At 50.7% G+C, this 21,022-nt stretch overlaps 1 protein-coding gene across 1 annotated transcript in view; it reads right to left on the reverse strand.

The window, feature by feature from the left end:
* The window catches only part of LOC121447195 (sushi, nidogen and EGF-like domain-containing protein 1), a 60,693-nt gene that overhangs the window by 5,935 nt on the left and 33,736 nt on the right, over positions 1 to 21,022 (reverse strand). Inside the window, exons 13-29 of the mRNA XM_041650309.1 lie at positions 20,223 to 20,339; positions 19,903 to 20,019; positions 19,598 to 19,711; positions 18,830 to 19,003; positions 13,671 to 13,784; positions 12,926 to 13,039; positions 12,503 to 12,616; positions 11,774 to 11,887; positions 11,158 to 11,454; positions 10,777 to 10,960; positions 9,181 to 9,293; positions 8,595 to 8,876; positions 6,923 to 7,067; positions 6,769 to 6,851; positions 5,837 to 5,935; positions 3,941 to 4,057; positions 3,292 to 3,379 (exon numbers count right to left, since the gene is read on the reverse strand). Coding sequence (XP_041506243.1) covers positions 3,292 to 3,379; positions 3,941 to 4,057; positions 5,837 to 5,935; positions 6,769 to 6,851; positions 6,923 to 7,067; positions 8,595 to 8,876; positions 9,181 to 9,293; positions 10,777 to 10,960; positions 11,158 to 11,454; positions 11,774 to 11,887; positions 12,503 to 12,616; positions 12,926 to 13,039; positions 13,671 to 13,784; positions 18,830 to 19,003; positions 19,598 to 19,711; positions 19,903 to 20,019; positions 20,223 to 20,339 — 2,386 coding nt within the window. The remainder of the gene's footprint in view (positions 1 to 3,291; positions 3,380 to 3,940; positions 4,058 to 5,836; positions 5,936 to 6,768; positions 6,852 to 6,922; positions 7,068 to 8,594; positions 8,877 to 9,180; positions 9,294 to 10,776; positions 10,961 to 11,157; positions 11,455 to 11,773; positions 11,888 to 12,502; positions 12,617 to 12,925; positions 13,040 to 13,670; positions 13,785 to 18,829; positions 19,004 to 19,597; positions 19,712 to 19,902; positions 20,020 to 20,222; positions 20,340 to 21,022) is intronic.

Here is a 21,022-nt window from a genome sequence, read left to right on the forward strand (position 1 = left end):
GTTGGAGAGGCAGAGGCAGCTAGAACTTGGGGGTGCTCTGGAGTAGAGGGATCCATGGGGGCAGTCTGGAAATCTGCCATGAGAGGCGAGCTGTGCACACACAGGCCTGGAGTCCTGAGCAGCAAGGCCAGACCTGAGCCAAGAGTGCTAAGATCTTTTTTGACTCCAGGAAGATAGTGCCACAGAAGAGGGTGAAATTAGCTCTAGATAAAGTTTCTAAAGCCATCCTAAATCCTCAAAAGGACCAAACTGTAATTGAAGCCTGCCTTGCAGAAAACAAAACAACAAAAATCTCTTTCTTGAAAAGAATTCAAATAAATTCACCACCCAGTAATATGAAACTTATAATGTTCAACATCTGATAAATTATACATTCAAAAAAATCATAAGAACCAAAAATCAAATGAGAGGAAACTGAAGTATTTGCTACCTGTTTGTCCCACATGTTCAATAAGCTCAAGAAAAATATCAGCAAAATGAAGAGAGAAGTGGCTGACAATGATAAACACAGTGTCTGTGTTGGGGCTCAGTAGCACAGTACTTGCTGGGCAGCCTTGGGTTTAATCTTAAGACTGAAAAAAACAGTGACCCCCCCCCCAAAAAAAATCTAATCCAACAACCATCAACAAGTATCTGAAGTTGCAGTTGAATTGTTGAATTGGATTGACAACAAACTAGATGATGCAAAAGAGAAGGTGTGTGGCATTGAACACATAGCAATGCAAACTACCCTACAGGAAGCATAGATATATACACATATACACCATTCACAACACTAAGACAATGGAAAGATCTACAGTGACCCGAGGGACAATATTAGTTAAATATATTCATAATCGAGCTCTAGGAGAGAAGAGAAATGGAGGAACAAAGAAGATAAGAACAATGGCTCAGATTTGACAAAAGCTAAAGCCCCAGAAATACAATATTAACAAATTCCAGAGAAGGAACCCTTTAATTCCAGCACTCCAGAGGCAGAGGCAAGTATATCTCTGTGAGTTTGAGGCCAGCCTGGTCTACATTAGCTAATTCCAGGACAGGCAGGACTACAAAGAGAAACTCTACCTCAAAATAAGTAAATAAATAAATACTCAGGGAATAAAAATAAACACTATCAAAACCAAAACACATGATCAAGCTGGCCAGAAACAGCAATAAAGAGAAAATTTAAAAGGCGCCACAGGGATGGAGAAGACATGGGTGGTGACAGGGCTAAATTTGTCAACTCGGTTGCACCTAGAAGCACACGAGGTAGTGAAGAGCATCCTTGGTTGTGTCTGGGGGTGTTTGTTTGAAGAGAAGGCTGCCGTGATGTGGATGGTACCATCCCACAGACTGTACAAGTGGATAAAGGAGAAAGCCAGGGAACCATGCCAGGAGCTCTTCCACTTCACCTTGACCTCCACCATCATGGAATGAAACCTCTATAACCGCGAGCCAAAATAAATCCTCCTTTTTCATTGTGTGTGCCAAGTATGTTGTCATAAAGATACTTCTAACCTGGAGCGCTGAAACAAGAATCAGAGCTGTCAACTAATCATCCTATACTTAGTAAATATGCCCAAAGTGAGGCTTAGACAAAAGTCTTTCAGACCAGCGAGAGCAGAGAACCATCACCTATGAGTCTGTGTCCTCAGACATGTTCCAGTAAGTTTTCCAGAGAAGGAAAATTATACCAGATGGAATCTTAAGTTACACAAAGGAAGTCTCCTGCTGTAGATGGGAGTAAGTCTCCTGTAACTGCAGTTGTATGCAAGTAACTCAAGGTAAGTGGAGACAAACTGAAGCTGTGCATTGGAAATCCTAGAGTGACTACGGGACAGAATGAAACAATTCTAATCGGTGACCAAGCCAGAGAAGAGGAAAAAGCAATAAGGTTCAGATGGAAAAAAAAAATATAAATGATACATAGATTTAAACCCAGCCACACCACCCATTATGATAATTGTAAAGTGATTTAAACTCTAGTAAGACCAATCAGAAAAAATATAAGCAAGACTCATCTCTGTTAGCTAAGGGGAGTCTCTTCAAAGATACATATAGGTTACAAGAGCAGGACAGAAAGTTTGCTGAATGAAGGATTCTCCTCACATGACGGGGGCATCTAACAGAGGCAGGCTCTGGTGTAACCAGAAGAGCTGGAAGCTGGAGGGCTGGTAGGTGCGGACTAACATCAGATTGCCATTGTGGGTCCAGGGTCAGTGGTGGTCAAGGCTGCTTCCCCAAACCCATACAGATTAGGACCTTTGACCTCTTCCCTTTCTGTCTAAGCCTGGCTTTGCTTCAAGCTTGGGGACACTTTCTGCCTTTTCCTTCTGTTCTTTCACCTGCTTCCTCCTCCTCCTCCTCCTCCTCCTCCTCCTCCTCCTCCTCCTCCTTATCCTCCTTCTCCTCCTCCTCCTCCTCCTCCGAGCATCCAGAGGGGCTTGAACAGCGTGGTCACACATCACCGTCTGCACAGAGCCCTTTAGGATCTCTGCAGTTCATGGGGAACAAATGCCACAGTCCGTCTGAGGGTCTCCAAGATCCCAGGAACCCCCCCGTCTTCTGCTCCCAAATTATTCTCTGCTCTGTTGGCCTCTGTTCCTCAGACATATTGGGCACCTTGCAACACATGTACCTGGTGTCTGGAACATTATTTTCTCTCTGATAGCTCCACCTCCTCCATGTCTGTTCAGTGTCCCTCTCCCATGAAGCCTACTCCTGTCCCCTTTATTCCTTGTTCTCCTTGTCTTACGCTTTTCTCTCTCTCCCTTCCTGGGCACTCTCTGATTTCTCCTATACTGTGAAGAGATGTGCCTTTGCTATGGCTGTCCTCATCTAGAGCACAGGATCTGGCTCCCTGAGTGCCTGGAACAGCCCAGCACAGCAGGCCCTCAGACACCTGACCCAGAGTCATGAGTGCTATAGCAGGTAGGGTCTCAAGAGATGAGACAAGTAGTCCTTCCTCCTGGTCCAGGTGGAGAAACCGCGGCAGGAGTGATTTGCTCACTGCCACATCACGCTGGGGTAGCAGTAGAGCTGGGACTGGGGCTCTCATGTGCTGATTGATGTTCGGGCTTTAAGGGAAGGAGGAGAGTCAGGTCCTGGGACTGTGTGAGGGCTTCCATGCATGGGACTCAGCCTGTGTTCTCTTTAGTCAGTTCTTGGGCTTCATGGGCTGGACAGACAGTTCAGACAGAAATGGCCCAAGCCAGTGCCTGCAGTGTCTGTCCCTCGGGGGGGGGGGGGGGGGAGGAGGGGATAAAGTCACAGCACCAGGGCACAAGGGCAGAGGCGGAGCTGACTTACACGTGATGGCAGACATCTCCTTCCCAGACAGGAAACGACTTTGTCTCTGAGAACAGCCGTGTGCAGGGGCGAGGCACTTTTTCACAGGCTGTGTGGCACAGAGGAGAAAGAAAGGCCAGCCTTGAGGAGGAGGCTCTGTTTCTGTCTCTCAAGAGAGACCTTTGCCTGGAAAGAGCCCTGCAGCCTGTGTGAGCCTGGGGATCTGTCAGCTACTTTCTGGACTTGGGGCCTTGCCTCAGGGTGCTCAGTTTCAGCAGGTTGGTTTTCCTTAAGGTTCTTGTGGCCTCGGAATTATTTTATGTCTTTGTGGGAGCTTCCAACACTTTTGGTTCTCAGTCCAAATATGTTCCCTCTCATCATCAGTCCAGTGCCTGAAATGTTTCCTTGCAATCACCACCCATTCCTGACTTCCTAGGCTCTCTCCTGGGCAGTGCCTTGAGTAGCCCCATGCACCTTGTGGTTGGTTCATGGTCCATCCCTCAGGTCCCACATCCACCATCCTTCCTACCTGGGCTCTTTTGGCTCCTGCCTTGTAGTCTCTCAGATTGGAAGCCCTTAAGTATAGCCAGTTTGTATGCTCAGCCTCCCAGGGCCAAGTCCCAGGTCACTGTGTCAGCTGCCCTGAGGCCAGTAGCCAGCTCTGACTCACCAAGCTCACAGTGTCTGCCTTTGAACCCAGGTCTGCAGTCACAGCTGTGGGCATTGGCACCTGGCACACAGGTGCCTCCATTCTGACAGGCATCTTCTGAACAGCTACCAAGGGCACCTGGGAACAGGAAGGCAGTGTCAGCTTCAGGGCCTGGGGAGGCCTGCTGGTCCTGCAGGCTGCATCTCCTGGTAATCTGGCCCAGTACACAAGAACAGCTGTCATCAGCGTTCTTGGTTTCAAGTTGTCCCATCTTTGTCTAACAAGAACCCTTTCAGGTGAGTGAGCACAGTTCCGCCAACTCTTATGTCTGACACAGTGGATGCTGGGCTTAGTCTATATCTTGCCTGGGTCTGAAAATTGCCTTTTTCCTGCATTCGTGGAAACATGTGTGGAGCTGACACTCAGCCTGAGCTGTCCTGCCTAAGGCCTTTCCGGTGAACAAAACAGGATATTAGGCTTTAAAGAATGAAGCAAACCAGGTATGGTGGCACACGCTTGTAATCCCTCTTGGGAAACCGAGGCAGGAGGATCACAAGTTAGAGGCCAGCCTGGGCTGCGTAGAGAAACCCCATGATTATCCAGTGAGTCTGTTTTATTCACTCCCAAAGCAGCAGGGTATCTTCAATACAGAAACAAATCCAGATGGTGGTGGCTCACACCTTTAGTCCCAGTACTAGGGAGTCATACACTTTTAATCCCAGCACTAGAGGGAATATAAATGGGAGGAGTGAGAGTTTCTGTCTGCTTAGTCTGCAGTCACCCAGCCTTGGCAGAGGTGAGACTTCTCTAGTGGCTTGGCTGCTTTGCTTGTCTGGTTTTCAGGTTGAACCTCAATATCTGCCTCTGGGTTTTTATTGTTCATGTTACAAACCATCCTCCCAGTGTGCACAGGGCACACACAGGGTACACACTGGAGCTGGTACAGGTGCCCCTGGGCTGGGGAGAATATTGAGTTCAGGGATCAGTGGCCCTGTGGTTGCAAATGTACCCTCTGGTACTGTAAGTGCCCTTACTAGGGACAGGTGTCCTTGGAGGGCAGAGTTTTCGCGTGAGGTGACCTTGAGGGTCACACTCCCACAGGTATTCAGGTCTTCTTTGGAGCTGGGCGAACACAATCTAGACCCTGATGTGACTCAGAGGAGAAAAGAGTTCTGGGTCCTAGGCGATGGTGAGATGGCTCAGAGGTTAAGAGCACTGGCTGTTCTTCCAAAGGTCCTGAGTTCAATTCCCAGCAACCACATGGTGGCTCACAACCATCTGTATTGAGATCTGGTGCCCTCTTCTGTCCCACAGGGATAAATGCAGGCAGAATACTGTAATAAATAAATAAATAAATAAATCTTTTTTAAAAAAAAGGATTCATCCATAAAACTCTCATCCATAATCCCTAGAGGGATCAGAGGGAGGACAGAGCAAGAGTCTGACGGTTGAAGGAGCAGGCATCAGTTTGTGCTGCCGACTGCTAGCCCAGAGGTCCGGAAACACACGCTATGCTGTGTGGGGAGAGCCAGCTGATCAGATGGTACAGGCTGAGTAGCCCTACAGGTTGCCAGATTTGGGAGGGCATCCCTCAAGGCAGGACTTGCTCAGTGGGTACTCTTCACTGATTTGCCTGATTCAGTACCTCCTCTCTGAAGTGAGGCTGGGTGCATCCCCAGGGCAGGTGAGGGGCGAGGTGTGGGTGGCTACTGGGAAGAGGCAGGATGGACTCGTCTTTCCTGGGTTGGCCCTGTTCTCCTGTCCCCCTCACTCATGACGCAGGGGACTGTTTTCCAGATGGGGTGCCCAGCTGCCCCTTGGGCAGAACCTGTGCCTCCTAACTTCCCACTGTGGTGTTCTCACTGTGGTAGCTATGAAGAATAGCCAGCTCCCGTCCCCTCCATACATGTGACTTACTTTCTGGGTCCTTGCTGCTGTTCCTGGATAGCTGGAGGGCCAGGCGGACCTGCTCAGGGGCCTCCTCTGTGTTCTTGAGCGGCACCGGAGTGGTGGGTTCTAGGAGAAGCTAAGGGTGACCACATGGCCCTTGCTTCATGCCTAGGCCCATCCCTGCCAGCTCACCCATTGATGCTACACACTGGCAAAGAGCACTGTGGTCCCAGCCCTGTCTCCCACTGCCCCTCTGAGAGACATGCTTTCTACTTTCCCGAGCTGCCTCCTAAGGAGGCTCCTTGTCATGTGGCTGGCTGAGGTGTGGGGCTCTCTCGCTTTCCCAGGCTCAGGTTCTCCCTGCTTCCTGGGTGGGTAGGTATATTTTCTTCTTTTTCAGCATTTTCAGCAGCCTGGACTCTTGGCCCCAGCTGCAAATCACCTCTACAGAAATTAATCTGCCCGTAGGCATTGCTGTTGCCCCGTGTCTGCAAGTCTGATGACCTCTGCCTTGGTACTCCACATCTCAGCCTGCCCGCCAGCAGGCTCCCCTCTCTCACAAACTTGGCTTGGTGTTGTCCTTTTGTCATGGTCCCCCTGCTCCCCACTGCCCCTCCCTCCCTCCCTACTCATGCCCTCTGCTCCCCACCCTCAAACATTCTCAGTCACCAAGGAGCTGGGGAATCCCATGAGGTTCAGTGGCTGGCCTCTCACAGGCGACTGACTCCTGGAGTGCCCTTAACTTGGTCAGCCTTCCCACTGTGGATGGCAGGCTCCTTTCCTGCTACCCTAGAAGTCTAAAACCTTACACACGGTCAGGATCGTGATTGCTGGTGGAGCACTCACAGGCTAGTGCAATCTAGTTTTAAGGGCCTCAACATATGTTACGCCACGGGCAAGGGCAGTGAGGCCACTAGGGTTGATTACCAAGTTGGTGCCAGGAAGTTTGCAATACTCACGTGATCTCACAATGACTGATTTGCTGGGTAAGCCACCAAACCTGGCACTCACTCTTGCTCTTCCATCTACAAGCTCTGAGAACCTGCAGACAGGGTAGAAGGGTCAAGGGTTGAGCACAGCCTAGGAACCCAGGGCCGGGGCTAGCATGTGTACCTGGGCGGCTGAGTTGGTGTTTCAGGGGCACTGTGGTCATTGAGCAGGCGCAGCTCTGGAAGGCGCACAGGGGCCGGTCTGTTTCTGAGCATCCGTAGATGGTGTCCTCCCTGGTGCCAACGTCTGTCAGTGCCATCCCTGGAGGCTGCAGAAAAGGAAGGAGAAGAAGCCACCAACTAGGTCGCCTGGTGTCCCTGTCTCTGCTGCAGGAAAGTGGCAGCTCACACCCGGCTCTGCTTAGGCAAGGGCAGAGAGGGGTACAGGTTGCCCAAGAAGTGATGTGGGAGTCTTCTGTTTTGTGTTGATTTCATTGGTTAAATAAAGAAACTGCCTTGGCCCTTTAATAGGACAGAAAATTAGGTAGGCGGAGTAGACAGACAGAATGCTGGGAGAAAGAAGCTGAGTCAGGCAGTCGCCATGATTCTCCGCTCCGAGATGGATGCCCATTAGACTCGTCTCGGTAAGCCACACTCAAGTGGCAATACGGATATTAGAAATGGGTTAGATCAATATGTAAGAGTTAGCCAATAAGAGGTTATAACTAATTGGCCAGGCAGTGTTTAAAAGAATACAGTTTCCGTGTAATTATTTCGGGTAATGCTAGCCAGGTGGCAGGATGCAGCCCGCTGCCGCTCCAATCACAACAAAGAAGCCTGTATCATCTGCTATATCCTTTTTAAGCAGAGGCCATGCATTTGTGCTGCAACAGACACGCTGGCCTAGAAGGCCAGCTCCCTGACACGCCCTGGCAGAGCCTTCATCTGCTAAGCAGATTGGATCACAGCCTTGTGAGTCAGCAGTTTTCCTGATGGGCAGCTTCAGGCCTTGTCACCCTAGAGTGTCTTTCTGCCTCCTCCTTTATCTGCCCCATCCTGGCTCTGACCTGTTGTAATGACAGGCTCACAGTGAGACCCCACCTGGCTTTCTACCTGGCAGGTTTGCCTGGAGCCCAGCTAGTAGAATGGCAGGGTTGGGACTGAGAATTAGCATCGCAGATAAGCACTGTATCAGTGGCTGTAGTGTTCACAGAGTAACCTCCTGGGCTGGGAAGAGGAAGGAGGAGGGGCCTAGGAAGACTTCCATTGCCCTGCTCTTAGGTTCGGCTGCCTGTCCTCTCACTGTGCTCAGCCCCGCTGAAGCTTTTCACGCACCTTGTGTGAGGTTTGAGAATGTAATAAAGGGCACGAGGGACACTTATGGGTTCCCGCAGGGCGCCCTGTCACCCTTGGGACCTGAAAGTCCCACCTCAGCTTTTCGCTTTTGCGCTTCTCTGTCCAAATGTCCCTTCCTGTCCTCCCAAAGCCACCTGAGGTCTCTGGCCCCTCTTGTGCTCATGTTCAGTGACTCCTTTTGGGTCAGGCCTGGTCCTCTTCCTTGTTGCCTGCTTGGTGGCTCTTTCAGGATGAGGTCCTGCATTTGCTGCCAAGGCTGCCTGGATTGGATTGGTGAAGGCTTGACAAACATGTATTTCCAGATTGCTAACCTTGTCAATTGTCCTTTCTTACCCATGGGTAAAAAGTCACCATTCTTGTGCCTGTGCCTCTATTCCCAGGAATGGCCCATGCCAGTTGTCTATTCTGCCTCCTCTGGGCAAGGACACCACACCCCAAGAACATCAGGCAGCAGCTGTGGGTCTGACCAGCTCCCAGCCCCCTCCTGTCAGAGCACTCACAGGTGATGATGTAGAGGTGGGCAGGCTCGCTGTGCAGCTGGCCCTGCTCCGTGCTCTGCACAGCCGTAACTGAGAGCTGGTACCGCCGACCTGGCAGCAGGTCCCGCACCGTGTAGGACACCAGCTTCCCGTTGGGGATGTAGCGGCTCTTGGTGCTCTGACTGGTAGTCACATTGATGACATAAGCCTCCAGTGAGATACCTGGAGCGGGGGCGTCCCATACCATGTGGGCAGAGGTGTCTGTGACTCGAGAGGCAGTCAGGTTCGCTGGAGGCAAAGGCCCTGAACGAGGAATGGACAGAGGGAGAAAGCAAGAGTCAGGTCAAAGGGCATCTGGCAAAAACATCACCTAAGATCTGAGAGGGATCAGGAGCTGCATCTGAAACCAGCCTTGGTTACTGGTGACACTGTCACCCTGGGAGAACATGGGGAACTTGTAAGCAGAGGGCTTCTGCCTTGGGGAAGAAATCTCGGGGAGGTCAAGGGCTGGGCTTATAGTATAAGGACACTTTGGAAAGGATAAAATGTCAGGAGGGTGCCAAGTGTGACAGAGGACTGCAGGGAGAAACTGTGCCTGTCTACTTACGGGTCCACACATTCAGTGGTGCTGAGGCCAGGCTCTCAGTGGGGTGTTCGGCTCCCCCAGGCCCACTGAGGGTGGTTAGCCGCACAGTGTATCTTCTTCCTGGCAGCAGGTCCCTGACAGAAGGGGGCAAGGAAGAGAGGGACATATAGGGGTCTGTGGCTAGTTCTGTGTGACCAGGAATGGGGTATTTTGCTGCTAGTGGCTGAGGGCACCTCCATGAGGGGCAGATCAGCGGTCAGCCCTTGAACTGTACTGGTCCAGGGTTGGGAGGTTTCCCCACTACCTAGTGAAATGAGAGAAGCGTCTGGACATAGCCACAGTGTGGTCAGAGGACAAATGTTCAGATGGGAAGTCCAGAAATGGGACAACCCAAGAAAGTCTGTGTGGATCCATGTAACGGCCGTGGTCTGGCTTTTAGAGCAACCTTCAGAATGCTGGCAGGGCAGAAAGAAACCTCACTCTAAGTGATAGGGGTCTCCACTTGCTGCTTCTGACCACAGAGGACACGGGGGCCACAGTTGTTGCCCCCCTCCACTGTTGCTAGACCCATCGCACCCAGTGATGTAACATCCAGAGAATTCAAAAGCCAGTGCCCCTCTGCCAACTTCAATTTTCTTTTCTTCCTATTTGGGGAGCCAGGCATTAAGGAGCAGGGTATTCCAACACCAGCTGCATATCCAGAGGAGATGGGGAAAGTGACCATGCAAACCAAGGGACAAAACACTTAAAACCAAAACAAAATGGAAGAGGAGAATCAGTCCTGGAGTTCTGCATCTCCTGGTTCAAATGCGCAGTTTTAGTAAAAACAAAATCACGATAGAAGAATGGCACATTCAAAGAGAAGAGAAGCGGTCAGGAACTGCCTAAGAAGACATGATGCAGATCTACTGACAGAGACCTAAGCAGCTACATCGGAGGTAAGGCCAAGATGGAAGGGGAGATGTGCCGCAAGACGGGAGCACAGTCTATAACAAGTGGACTGAAGAGACAGGCGGTCTGCAGAGAGATGAAGAAAAGAACCCAGGAGGCCATGAACAAAGACAGCCTGTCCTCAGCACAGCTGGACAGGTTTGCAAGAAGGAACAAGAAGCTTAGGAAAGAGGTCTTGAGAGGGCTGGGAAGGTGGCTCAGTGGGTAAGAGCACTTGTTCTTGCAGAGGGTCTGGGTTCCATCCCCAGCACCCACATGGTGGCTCACAACCATCCACAACTTCAGTTTTAGGAGTCCTCTCTGGTACAAGGTGCACAGACGCTTGTGAGAGCAAAACACTTATCCACATAAAATTAAAAAAGGTAACTCTAAAAAAAAATAAAAAGATTGTTTGGACAATTCTGTGAAGGACACGCCTACAAACCTAGAACAAACCTGGATTTTAGGGCATTCTTATACTTTCTGGGGTACTTGCAATGCTGTCAGAGTACTGCTGTTTGTAGTGGCTTGGGGCTACACGAGGTAGGACAGTACACACACACGCACATGCACATGTCCCCAGTGAGGCTGGCTCACTCAGGCCCCAGCCCCACTCAGGTGAAGGATGGTAAGTGTATGGATACACAAACAACACCCTGGGCCCTGTGTTCCTGAGGCTTCTCTTACCCAAATGTGAGTCGGTCCACACTCCTGTCCACCTCAGTGGACTGGGCCACTGAGGCCTCAGGGTAGAGGATGGACACTCGAACCCTGCTGACAGTAGCATGCTGGATCCTGTGGAGAGCCCACTGCACTGAGATGGCATTGGCTGAAATGTTGGTGACCTCAAAGTCTTCCACAGGGCGGGGTCCTGGAGGGCCACAGGATGCTCAGTTGATGCCACATCTCCTGCTCCTCATTGCCCAGCCCAGTGCCTGCTCCTTTCTACCTGATCTCTGATCTACCCAATAGGAAGGGCAGCCCTCACACAGAGATGTCCACTAAACCATAGGTAGGGACAGGTTCCTCCCCTGGGCAGCGGTGGCCAGGACACCTTCAGGAACTCACGGGTGCGGGTGAGCAGCGCTGCGGGCCTGCTGATGTCGTTTTTGTTGTTGGTGTTTCGTTTGACGGAGAAAACAGAGATATTGTAGGCACGGCCGGCTGCTAGGGCTCGCAGCTGGTGAGAGGAGCGGCTCCGGTCCACGAAGTCTGTGCGCCGGGAGGATCCGTCCGAGGAGGCGTAGGTGACCGCGTAGCCGTCCAGCACCTGTCTGGCCATGGTGCCCTCAGGTGGGCTCCAGGAGATGGAGACCCCACTCTCCTCCACCCTCTCTACCCTGAGAGCTGTTGGTGGGAGGAGCTCTTCAGAGTTGTCACCAAACACAAAGAAGGTGCAGGGGTTAGACTTTAAGCTTAAAAGAGCAGCTCCCCAGTCAAGTCACCTAGATTGGTTCTGGGGCTTGGTCACCCAGGCCATTGCTGGCAGGGAGACTTCTCATTTGGGCTGCCATGACCCTTGGAAGTCTGTGTTTCCACATGTGTGGCTGTTGGTACCACCTCCCTGCTCTCAAGAAGGGGACCTAGGTCAGCATCTGTCTGCCCATCTTTCCCACTTGCCCCCTGGCCTACCTTCTGGCCCCCTTGCTCCTCCATCCTCCTTCCCGGAGCTCCTGGCCCTCACCTTTGGTGCAGTCCTTGCCTGTGTAGCCCACTTTGCAGGTACAGCTGTGGGACCCGTTGCTGGCCAAGCAGTAGCCGCGGCCCCCACAGGGGCTAGAGAAGCAGGGGTCACTCACTGAGGGGGGGGGGAATAGCAGTGAGAAGGGGAATTGTTTTTTCTTTTTCTTTTTTTTTTTTTTTTGTACCTAGGCCTTTTGTTGCATAGGTGACGTAAGTCGGGGAGGAGTGGGGTGGTGTCATGGCATCTGCTGTCTCTCTGTGCCTTGTATAGCTAAGTGCTACCTGCCAGGCATTGCATAGCCAAAACAGTCTTGGCTCTAAGTCAGTGCTCCCATCCAGGAGGGGCTCTGTTTCAGGCTGAGATAGAGACCATTCTAGAATGGACTAGAATGCTGTCCAGTAGTACTCTGGTGCTGGGAGCAATGGTGAGCAGGGATAAGCTGCTACCAGTACCAGTACCAGTGCCAGGAAAGGCCTGGCTGAGGGACCTACCATGTGCTAATAGGGGAGAGAGTTCTCCCCAGAAATGACAGTGAGTGTGGGTCCCTGGGGCTGTAAGCTCGGCCTCTCCAGGGACAGCAGAGCCAGTTAGGGTGGATGTGGAGCTATGGACTGAGCCTGTCATCCTGGAAGTGGAAGTGGAGGAAGGTGAAGGCAGCAAACAGGGCCACCAAGGAGATCAGAGGGCTAGGGAAGGGCCCCCAGTGGGCAGAGAGGCCTGAGATCCTACCTGTCTCGCAGTGGTAGCCAAAGAAGCCCTCTGGACACACGCACAGGTAGGCCCCACCACCGTCCTCACACCGGCCTCCGTGCTGGCAGGGGCTGGAGGCACAGGCGTCCACCTCTGGAGAACACCCAAAGGGTTGGCCCGAGCTGCAGGGAGGGACTCTGGGGGAGGGAGGAGAGTACAGCGGGAAGAAGGGATAGGGGGGAGGCAAGGAGCAGTGGCCAGGAGAGGGGTATGGTGCACCTGTGGGTAGGAGGGGCTCTCGGGGATCCCTCCCACCACCCAGTTTCCTTCCTCCCTCCAGGTCACCACAGCCTTGGGGGGTTTCTTTCCCTGGGTGGCTTGTCCAGCAAGAGGATGGCTCCTGACTTCCCTCCGATCTCCTAGCAGCCCTGGTTCTGTGGGACCCACCTGAAAGAACCCTACCTGTTTCGCAGTGGACTCCAGTGAAACCTTCAGGGCACTGGCAGATAAAAGCTCCTGGGAGGTCCCTGCAGGAGCCTCCATTTCTACAGGGCTGTGCTTGGCACTCGTCTGTCTCTGCATAGACAGGGGATGGTACTGGCTCATGCTGGAGCTCCCTGCATGTCCCCCAGGATTCTAATTGCTCCCTGACGATCAGCAAGGCCCCGAGGTCTCAGTCCCAGGGGTCCCAACTCTGGACCACAGCCTTTCTTCTGTCACTAACACTTGTTCCTTCTTGGTTGGTATATTGCCTGTCTCTAATGAAGCATCCCTAACATCCTTGTGGCTGCTTCTGTCCTCCATGCTTGAATGCGCTCTAGCATACAACTGGGAACAGCTCCCAGGCTTTGCCCTTCCAGAAGCCAGCGTCTCTGTTTTGGGGCTTAGCGCCCCACTCAGGCACGAGGGATGCAGGTCTCATCCTGTCATATACTGGTCAGGCCTCTGCTCTCTCCAACATGTCCATCTCCTCTGCCCCACCCCCAGGCCTGAGTCTGATTCCTAGGCCAAGGATTTTCAGATGAGCTCTCAGTCCCCAGGGCAGGAGGGGACAGAGACGTTTTAAAATCTATCCTGACCATAAGAATGATCCTCGAGAGCCAGAGGGGATGGGATGGTTACTTAGGCAGAGCTCTGTCCAAGGGAAGGAGTGGTGGAACGAGGCAGCCATGCTGGGGAACCCCAGTGTCTTGAGCAGACCTCTTACCTAGCTCACAGTGGACTCCTTCATACCCTGGGCTGCAGAGGCACTGGTAAGCAGCGGTGAGGTCCTGGCAGGAGCCTCCATGCAGGCATGGCTGAGACCGGCACTCATCTATTTCTAAGGAGAGATCCCAAGAACAAAGCAAGGCAGCCATTATTACTCTAGATGCAAATGGTTAGAAAGTAGCATCGAGGCCCGGGACAAGTTTACAGTACCCCTTGATGCTTAGGCCAAATCAGGGTCATCTGTAGAGGTCTCATGCCCGGCTCTTAGCTACACAATGACTGGGGTTGCTTCTGAACCACTCAAGAGTCTCCCAGAAAACCTGCTGGACCCACAGCCTCCCAGGCTTGGCAGGAAATGCCTTATGTCTGACCTTGCTATTTCTGTCTGTAGCAGACACAACGTGAAACTAGCATGTTTCGGGGACAGTTTGTAGCTTTAAAACAACACCTGCTGCTTTTAAACCGGAAGTTGTGCTCCTGAATTTGAATGTTCGATCTGAGAAAAGTCTAATGTCACACTTGAGAAGTAAATAAATGGTGGGGGCCGCAGAGACACTTCAGCGCTTAAGGGCACCTATTGCTCTCACAGAGGACCCAGGTTCGGTTCCAGCACCCGCATGGTGGCTCTGTAACTCCAGTTCCAGAGGATCCAGTGTCCTCTCTTTGCCTCCTCGGGTACACGCATGGCGTACACACATAAATGCAGGCAAAACACTAACACACGTAAGGTAAAGAAATCTAAACATCATTTTAAGAAAGAAATCAATGGTGGTGACTAGCAGTGCTGGGACCAGAAGCCAGAGTGATACTTCCCATCGGCTTACAGGTCCCTCCCTGCTGTACGACACCCAATGTTTGTCATTTCTTGGTCTCTTTAAAATTATGTTTTAAACTTACTTTTGGAGACAGGATTTCACTATGTAGCTGTGGTTAGCCTGTAACTCTTTTTGTGAACTAGTCTGGGCTTGAACTCATAGATCCTCCTGCCTCTGTCTCTGGAGTATTGAGATTAAAGGCGTGTGCCACCATTCCCAGGCCTCAAATCAGTTCCTAAACTTTTTTGAATTACCTGAACAAGACATGGCTTTGATTTTGTTGCTTCTGAACTTTGACAGAGTGCCATGATTGGCGTTCTTTCCCACTTAACCTTTCATTAGTGGGAGACCTCCATATTGTGTGGGTCCCTGTGGTTCACTGCTGCCTCTGCTGTTAATGCTCCAAAGTTGATTGTATCTTACTTCTTATTGACGAACACTTGAGTTGGCGCTAGAGATTTTTTTTTTTCTCTTTCTGGTAACTACAAAGGCTGCTGCTGTAAAAGTTCTCCAAATAACCTGGTGTAGATAGGTGAGTTTCTCAGGTTTACTATGTTAGGACATAGGCTGTATTGGTAGTCAGCTCAACAAGCAAATTGCCAAATCATTTCCAAGCGTTTCTGGCAACTTTCTAGTCCCTCTAGTGACGGATAAGACAATTTGTTGTCCATGTTCTCACCAACAGGCTTCCGGACTTCTCAGATGTGGCCAGCAAAATGCATCTAGCAGCTTGATTGGCAGTTACATTTCCCTGATTACTGCAAAGTAAAATGCTCATTTCCATGTCCGTTGGCCTCCTACAGCTCTTCTTCAAGTAGTCTTGAAGTTGGTCCTCTGTCTGTCTCTGTCTTGAGACCTCTCTGACCTATCTATAGTCATACATACACATCCTCTCGCTTTCTGTTACTTTCTTCAAAGCTTTAACTTCCTAATTTTTACATACCCCAATTTGTCCATTTCTTTCTTTTGCATGGTTTTTTTGTGGTCCAAGGAATCTTTCTGCCTTCAAGCAAAAAAGATGTGAACCAATATTTCCCACACAAAAGTGATATGTAAGTCTCTGCCCCTCCCCCAGTCAACCACTGTTATTAATGACTGGAAACAAATGCTGTAATCATCAGATGCATACCACGTTATTCTAGCTGTCTGGAACATTTTCCCCATCTGCTTTCTCTGCACCTTTTAGCCTTAGCTTTCACGTAATTCTTCTTACACACGCAGAGGCTGTGGCTCCGACGCTGCTGCGCACAGCACCATTCTACAGCATTCTCCAAATGTTCCCGGTGAGACTATGGGAACTGGACTGTCCTACAGCCTGCCTCATTTCCTGTAATCTCATTCACCTGTGGGCTGTGTCAGCAGCTTCTCTGGTAGCATCTGCTTAGGGTTTTCTGTGCACACAGCTGACCCCTCCTTTCCTTGCTGATGGCTAAGCCTTCTATGGCAGCGTCTCACCTTAGCAGGACCTCTTGGACAATGTGGGAAAGCCATGGCGGGGTGGCCTTTCCCTGTGGTGGGCATCCTTCCACCATTAATCTTTGTTGGCTGTAGAGTTTTCATGGATGCTCTTAATCTGAATGAGGAAAAAATGCCTTTCTGTTTTTAGTTGGTGAGGAGTTTGTTTTATCATAGCTAAGGTCTGCGGGGAGATTGTCCTGGAGCAAATGAGAATCACATGGTTTCTCCTGTTTCCTAATATTGTGAATGTGGATCAACTTTCAGATGCTGTGCCAGCCTTTGCTCCTGAGATAATCCGACTTGCCGAGAGAGGAGACATTAGTCTTTTTTGTGATACTAGGTTTGATTTAGTAATATTCCATTAAAGTTTTTTGTCTTTATCCTCAGGAATATTAGTCTATAATCTCAAATTTTATAATGCCTATGTAGTTTGGAATTAAGGCAATACTATTCTCAACAAATAGTCTGTCATTTAGAAATTAATTTTTCACAATTTATAATTCACTTAAATTATTTTCTCTCTGATTTGCAGTTTGTACAATTTTGTTATGCTGTGATTGTTTTTCCTACTGTGTCCATTCTGTTGGAAATCCAGTTTAAACCAGCCTATCCCAGTAATTATCATAATGTTGCATTTTCAGTTTAGAGTCTCTATTTTGTCATTTAAATTTCTTTTTTATCTCGTTCAGCTGGATCCTTTCTTTCTTTCTTTCTTCTTTCCTTCCTTTTTTTTGTTTTGTTTTTTTTTTCAAGACAGGGTTTCTCTGCACAATAGTCCTGGCTGTCCTGGAACTTGCTTGGGAGACCAGGCTGGCCTTGAACTCACAGAGATCCACCTGCCTCTGCCTTCTGAGTGCTGGGATTAAGGGCATGCACCACCATCCAGCTGTTTCTTTCTTTCTTTCTTTCTTCTTTCTTTCTTTCTTTCTTTCTTTCTTTCTTTCTTTCTTTCTTTTCTTTCTTTTAATAGTGTAATAGTGACATTTTAAAGTCCTTGCTTGTGAGTTCCAATATCTGGGGCATTTGTAGACCTGTTTTAATAATTTCTTTCCTAGATTATCTGTTGTGATTTCTTGTTCCTCCAGCATAGGGTAAACACAGTACAGACCTAAGTAGGGCATTTCTTCCCTGGGCTGGAAAGCTATTCTCTGCCCTGCAGCCTGCAGGCTGATCTGCCTGCCTCTAAAGTTACTGGGTCATTCACTGTTGCTGGAGGCGTCTGGGGGTTAGTTTAAATTCTTAAGGGCTGGAGCAGGCCTCTCCTGCTGGGTTTCGGGTCTCAGGCTTGTGGGAGAATGGGGTGGTTGTCTTCAGACCTGTGCGGGTTTCACAGGCATGTGGCAGGCTGTGTGAAGACTTGCTCTGGGGACTTCAGCATCTCTGCCATCACCGCACTGGGCCGGCCCTACGGGATTTGCCCTGCTTTGTGGCTCATCTCCCCTTCCCTATCACCCCTACTCAGGGTGGTTCCCTGTCCTGAGAGAAAAGCGCCAGCAGCCTCTCTGACATAGGAAAGGACGCTTGACATTCTGGACTGTCAGTTCTGAGAGGTTCACAGGTGTGAGTCTACAGGTCTCATGGTGTTTACCTCCAGTTCAGCCAGGGTGATTGTCTGTCCTCACCCAAGTGCCCCTGAAAAGAACGTTCTCTCTCCCCTCTGACACTGTTGTTGAGAAGTCTGATGCTGAGGTGATTCCTTCACCATGCTGTCCCCCCTGGCTAGTCAAGGTTTTACTGTTACCCCCATGATATTCTGACATCTCTGGCTTGATGCTGCTGCTCCCCTCCAGGCTCTACACTTTCTTTGGTACATAACCTGCTGCTCTTTTTTTTTTTTCCTGGGGAAGTTCTCCTGACTGTCTTTCAACTTACTGACTTATTCTTCATCAATATTTACTAATAAATTACGCTGGTTATTTTAATTATTGTGGTTTAAAATCTCATCTTTCTACTTGATTTCTACTGATCCCTTTGTACATGGCCAACGTCATATGACCTTTTGCCTACTGTCACTATATACGGTGCAATATAAAATGTGTACAGTGGACGAGTATCCTTTTATGCTGTGTAGCCATCTTCTCTATTTCTGTCTCCACTGATAGCTGCCCCATGGACCCATCATGGCTTTTGGAGGCTGTGCTTCTCAGGATCTCTTTTCCTTGCTGGAACCTTCTTCTCTCCAGGGCTCCATACCTGGCAACATGTTCGGGGGGGGGGAGGGGGGAGTAGAACTGAGAGAGGCACCATGCAACTTGGGAGGGCAGGATAGATGCCTGAGGCCAGATCGGCCTCTTCAGAACTCTTTATCTTTGTGGGGCTACACAGTGGGGTGGGCTTCTCCAGGCATTTGGGAAATGGTAATTGTCGTAAGTGCTGTCCCAGTGTAGGTGTCGTGAGAACTGCCTTATGATCACACGGTTCCTGATGGCAGATGCCATGCCCTTGCAGCCATGGTAAGAGCTTCACAGGATGACCCTGGAGAGGATGCTGCTTGGAATAGCATTCCCTCAGTGCATAGGTGAGGGCTAGGATTTTGCTTAAAGACAGCTTGATTCTACAACTCTGGGTGGGGCCCTGAACTGAGATCTGCTTTCTTCGGACCCTGCGCTTGGATTAACTCTTGACCTCAGCTACTTTGTCTGCAGTTGTGGGTCTGCAGCTGCTGTTCACTCTGCTCACGGTCTCTCCGAGGACAGGGATGCTCTAAATAGGACTAGCGCAGAACAAAGCTGATAGCAATCACCTGTGTCTCCACAGGATGTACAGCCTCCATTTACAGAGGAGGTGGGGGAGGGGCTTGCGTGCAGGCTCTATATAACTGCATATGGCTGTGAGGGAAAGGTGTTGGCCCTGCCCACCCATCCCTGAGGGCCCACAGAATCACCAATGCACTGGGGAGGCTGACTCCAGACACCTTGTGGCTGGCAGACACGCATGTGGCTGAGAGCAGTCAGGCTGAAGCCACGGTCACATGTGTACAGGGCCACTGAGCCCATGTGAGTCCCATTGAAGCGCATAGTTGCATGCTTCACCTCCTCAGGGCGACCACAGTCCACCTCTGCAAGAGAACATCAGCATTCCCTGAGCGTCAGCATGTCCACTTAGTCCAGTCTCTATTCTATCCATGTGACCAGGGAGGCCTGATGTCTACATCACCTGCTCAAGGGGACAGGGCTTGGCTTCTGGGGGCTGACACCTCTGAAACTGATTCTCCCTTTCCCACAGTAGTTTGAATGAGAATAGCCCCCATAGGCTTATAATTAAACACTGGGTCCCCAGTTGGTGGAACTGTTTGGGAAGGATTAGGAGGTGTGGTGTTGATAGAGTTTGTATCACTGGAGCCAGGCTCTGAGGTTTCAAAAGCCAATGCTATTCCCAGTTAGTTTTCTCTTTCTGCCTCATGCTTGTGTATCAGTAAGCTCTCAGCTACTGCCCCGGCACCATGTCTGCCTGCTGCCATGCTCCCTACCATGATGGTCATGGACTCACCCTAAGAACTGTAAACTCCCAATAAACCTGTCTGTAAGCTGCCTTGGTCATGGTGCTAGGTCACAGCAGCAGCAAAGTAACCAGGACACCCTCCCTACCCTGCCCAGCTCTTAGGGGATCTGCAAAAGATGCCACGCTCCCAGCCCACCCACCTGGCTCTCACCTGCCTGACACCGGTGTCCTGTATACCCTGGCTGGCAGTGGCAGAAGAAATCTGCTCCTAGATCCTCACAGGTACCCCCATTCATGCATGGGCTCCGGAAGCAGGGGGAGGGGGCTGCAAGAACACAGAAGACCCTTTTCACCATGTTTCTCTAGAGGTCCTCGGCGTTGTACGGAGGCATGCATTGAATAGAGGCATCCCGCGTCCTGTACTCAGCTCACTGCCTACCCCTCCCAGCCCAGTTCTGCCCCTTGATCCAGTTTTCCCATGTGCCCAGGAGAGGATCTCTGCTTCTGTCACCTTACCTATCTCACAGTGCCGCCCAGAGAAGCCTGGAGGGCAATCACACTTGTATTTGCCAATGTAGTGAAAGCAAGTGCCACCATTGTGACAGGGACCAGAGGCGCAGGAGTCTGGCTTTCCTGGAGGCAGAAGATACCTATCACAGTCAAATGTTATAGACACCAACCTCTCCAAGTTCCCACTGTCCCAGAAACAAGACTTCAGGAAGGTGTTCCTGAGAAGCAGGTGTATGGCGGTCAGGGGTTGGCCAGCTGGATTCTGGCTGGCTCGGCCCTCGCTCAGAGCATGTCCCTCACCATCCACCCCTGCCCTGGGGCCGCACCAATCTCACAGTGTCTCCCGGTGAAGCGATAAGGGCAGGTGCAGTGGTACTCATTGCCTGTTTCTTTGCATGTGCCCCCATTCCGGCAGGGCCCCGAGCTGCAGAGGTGTGGCCGGGCTATGTGCAAAGACAGAGAAAGACGGTGAAACGTGGGTCAGCCTCCTTAGCGATACAGAGTTCCTGTTACTGTACTCTGCTTTTCCAACCCTTTGGTAGGTACTGGATGGGCCTGAAGTCAGACCTGCTTCTCAGCTATGCCCCAAGACCCAACATAGCAGGAGCTAAATTAGCCAGGTTTAAACAAAGCGTGGGTGAAGCTCACAGGCTGTAAGCCCTAACCCTGCCGGTTCTCTCTTTACTGGAGAATTGAGCCCCAAGTCACAGCAGACACATACAGGACCCTTCCAGAATCTACTCTGGACCCCCAGCCACAGAATTCACAGCTCTCTGGGATATCCTTCCCAGAGACCACACCCTCTCCAAGCTAGGCTTACAGGGACAAGTGTCTCTGTCTCATCATTTCTATGCCACCTTAGCAAATGCACAGGTCCCCCCTCAGAGCAGATGGGGTTTCAGGGGTAGCCCTCTCTGCTACTTCAGGGACGGAGGCAGCTGCGAGGGTCTCAGACACCCCTGGTACACAAAAGGGGAGGTGATATGGGCGGCTCCTCATATATCCACTATGGTCTTGGCTCTCCCAAACAGCCAGGCTGTGGGATGCCCATAGCACCGCATCAGGTTACAAAGTCAAGGGGATGTCTGAGATGCTTGGTTTGTGAGAGCGTGTGTCACCGTGTGTT

Source organism: Microtus oregoni, unplaced genomic scaffold (genome assembly GCF_018167655.1).
Source record: "Microtus oregoni isolate MIOR12 unplaced genomic scaffold, Mior012 000004F_ref0000308, whole genome shotgun sequence".
NCBI lineage: Eukaryota > Metazoa > Chordata > Mammalia > Rodentia > Cricetidae > Microtus > Microtus oregoni.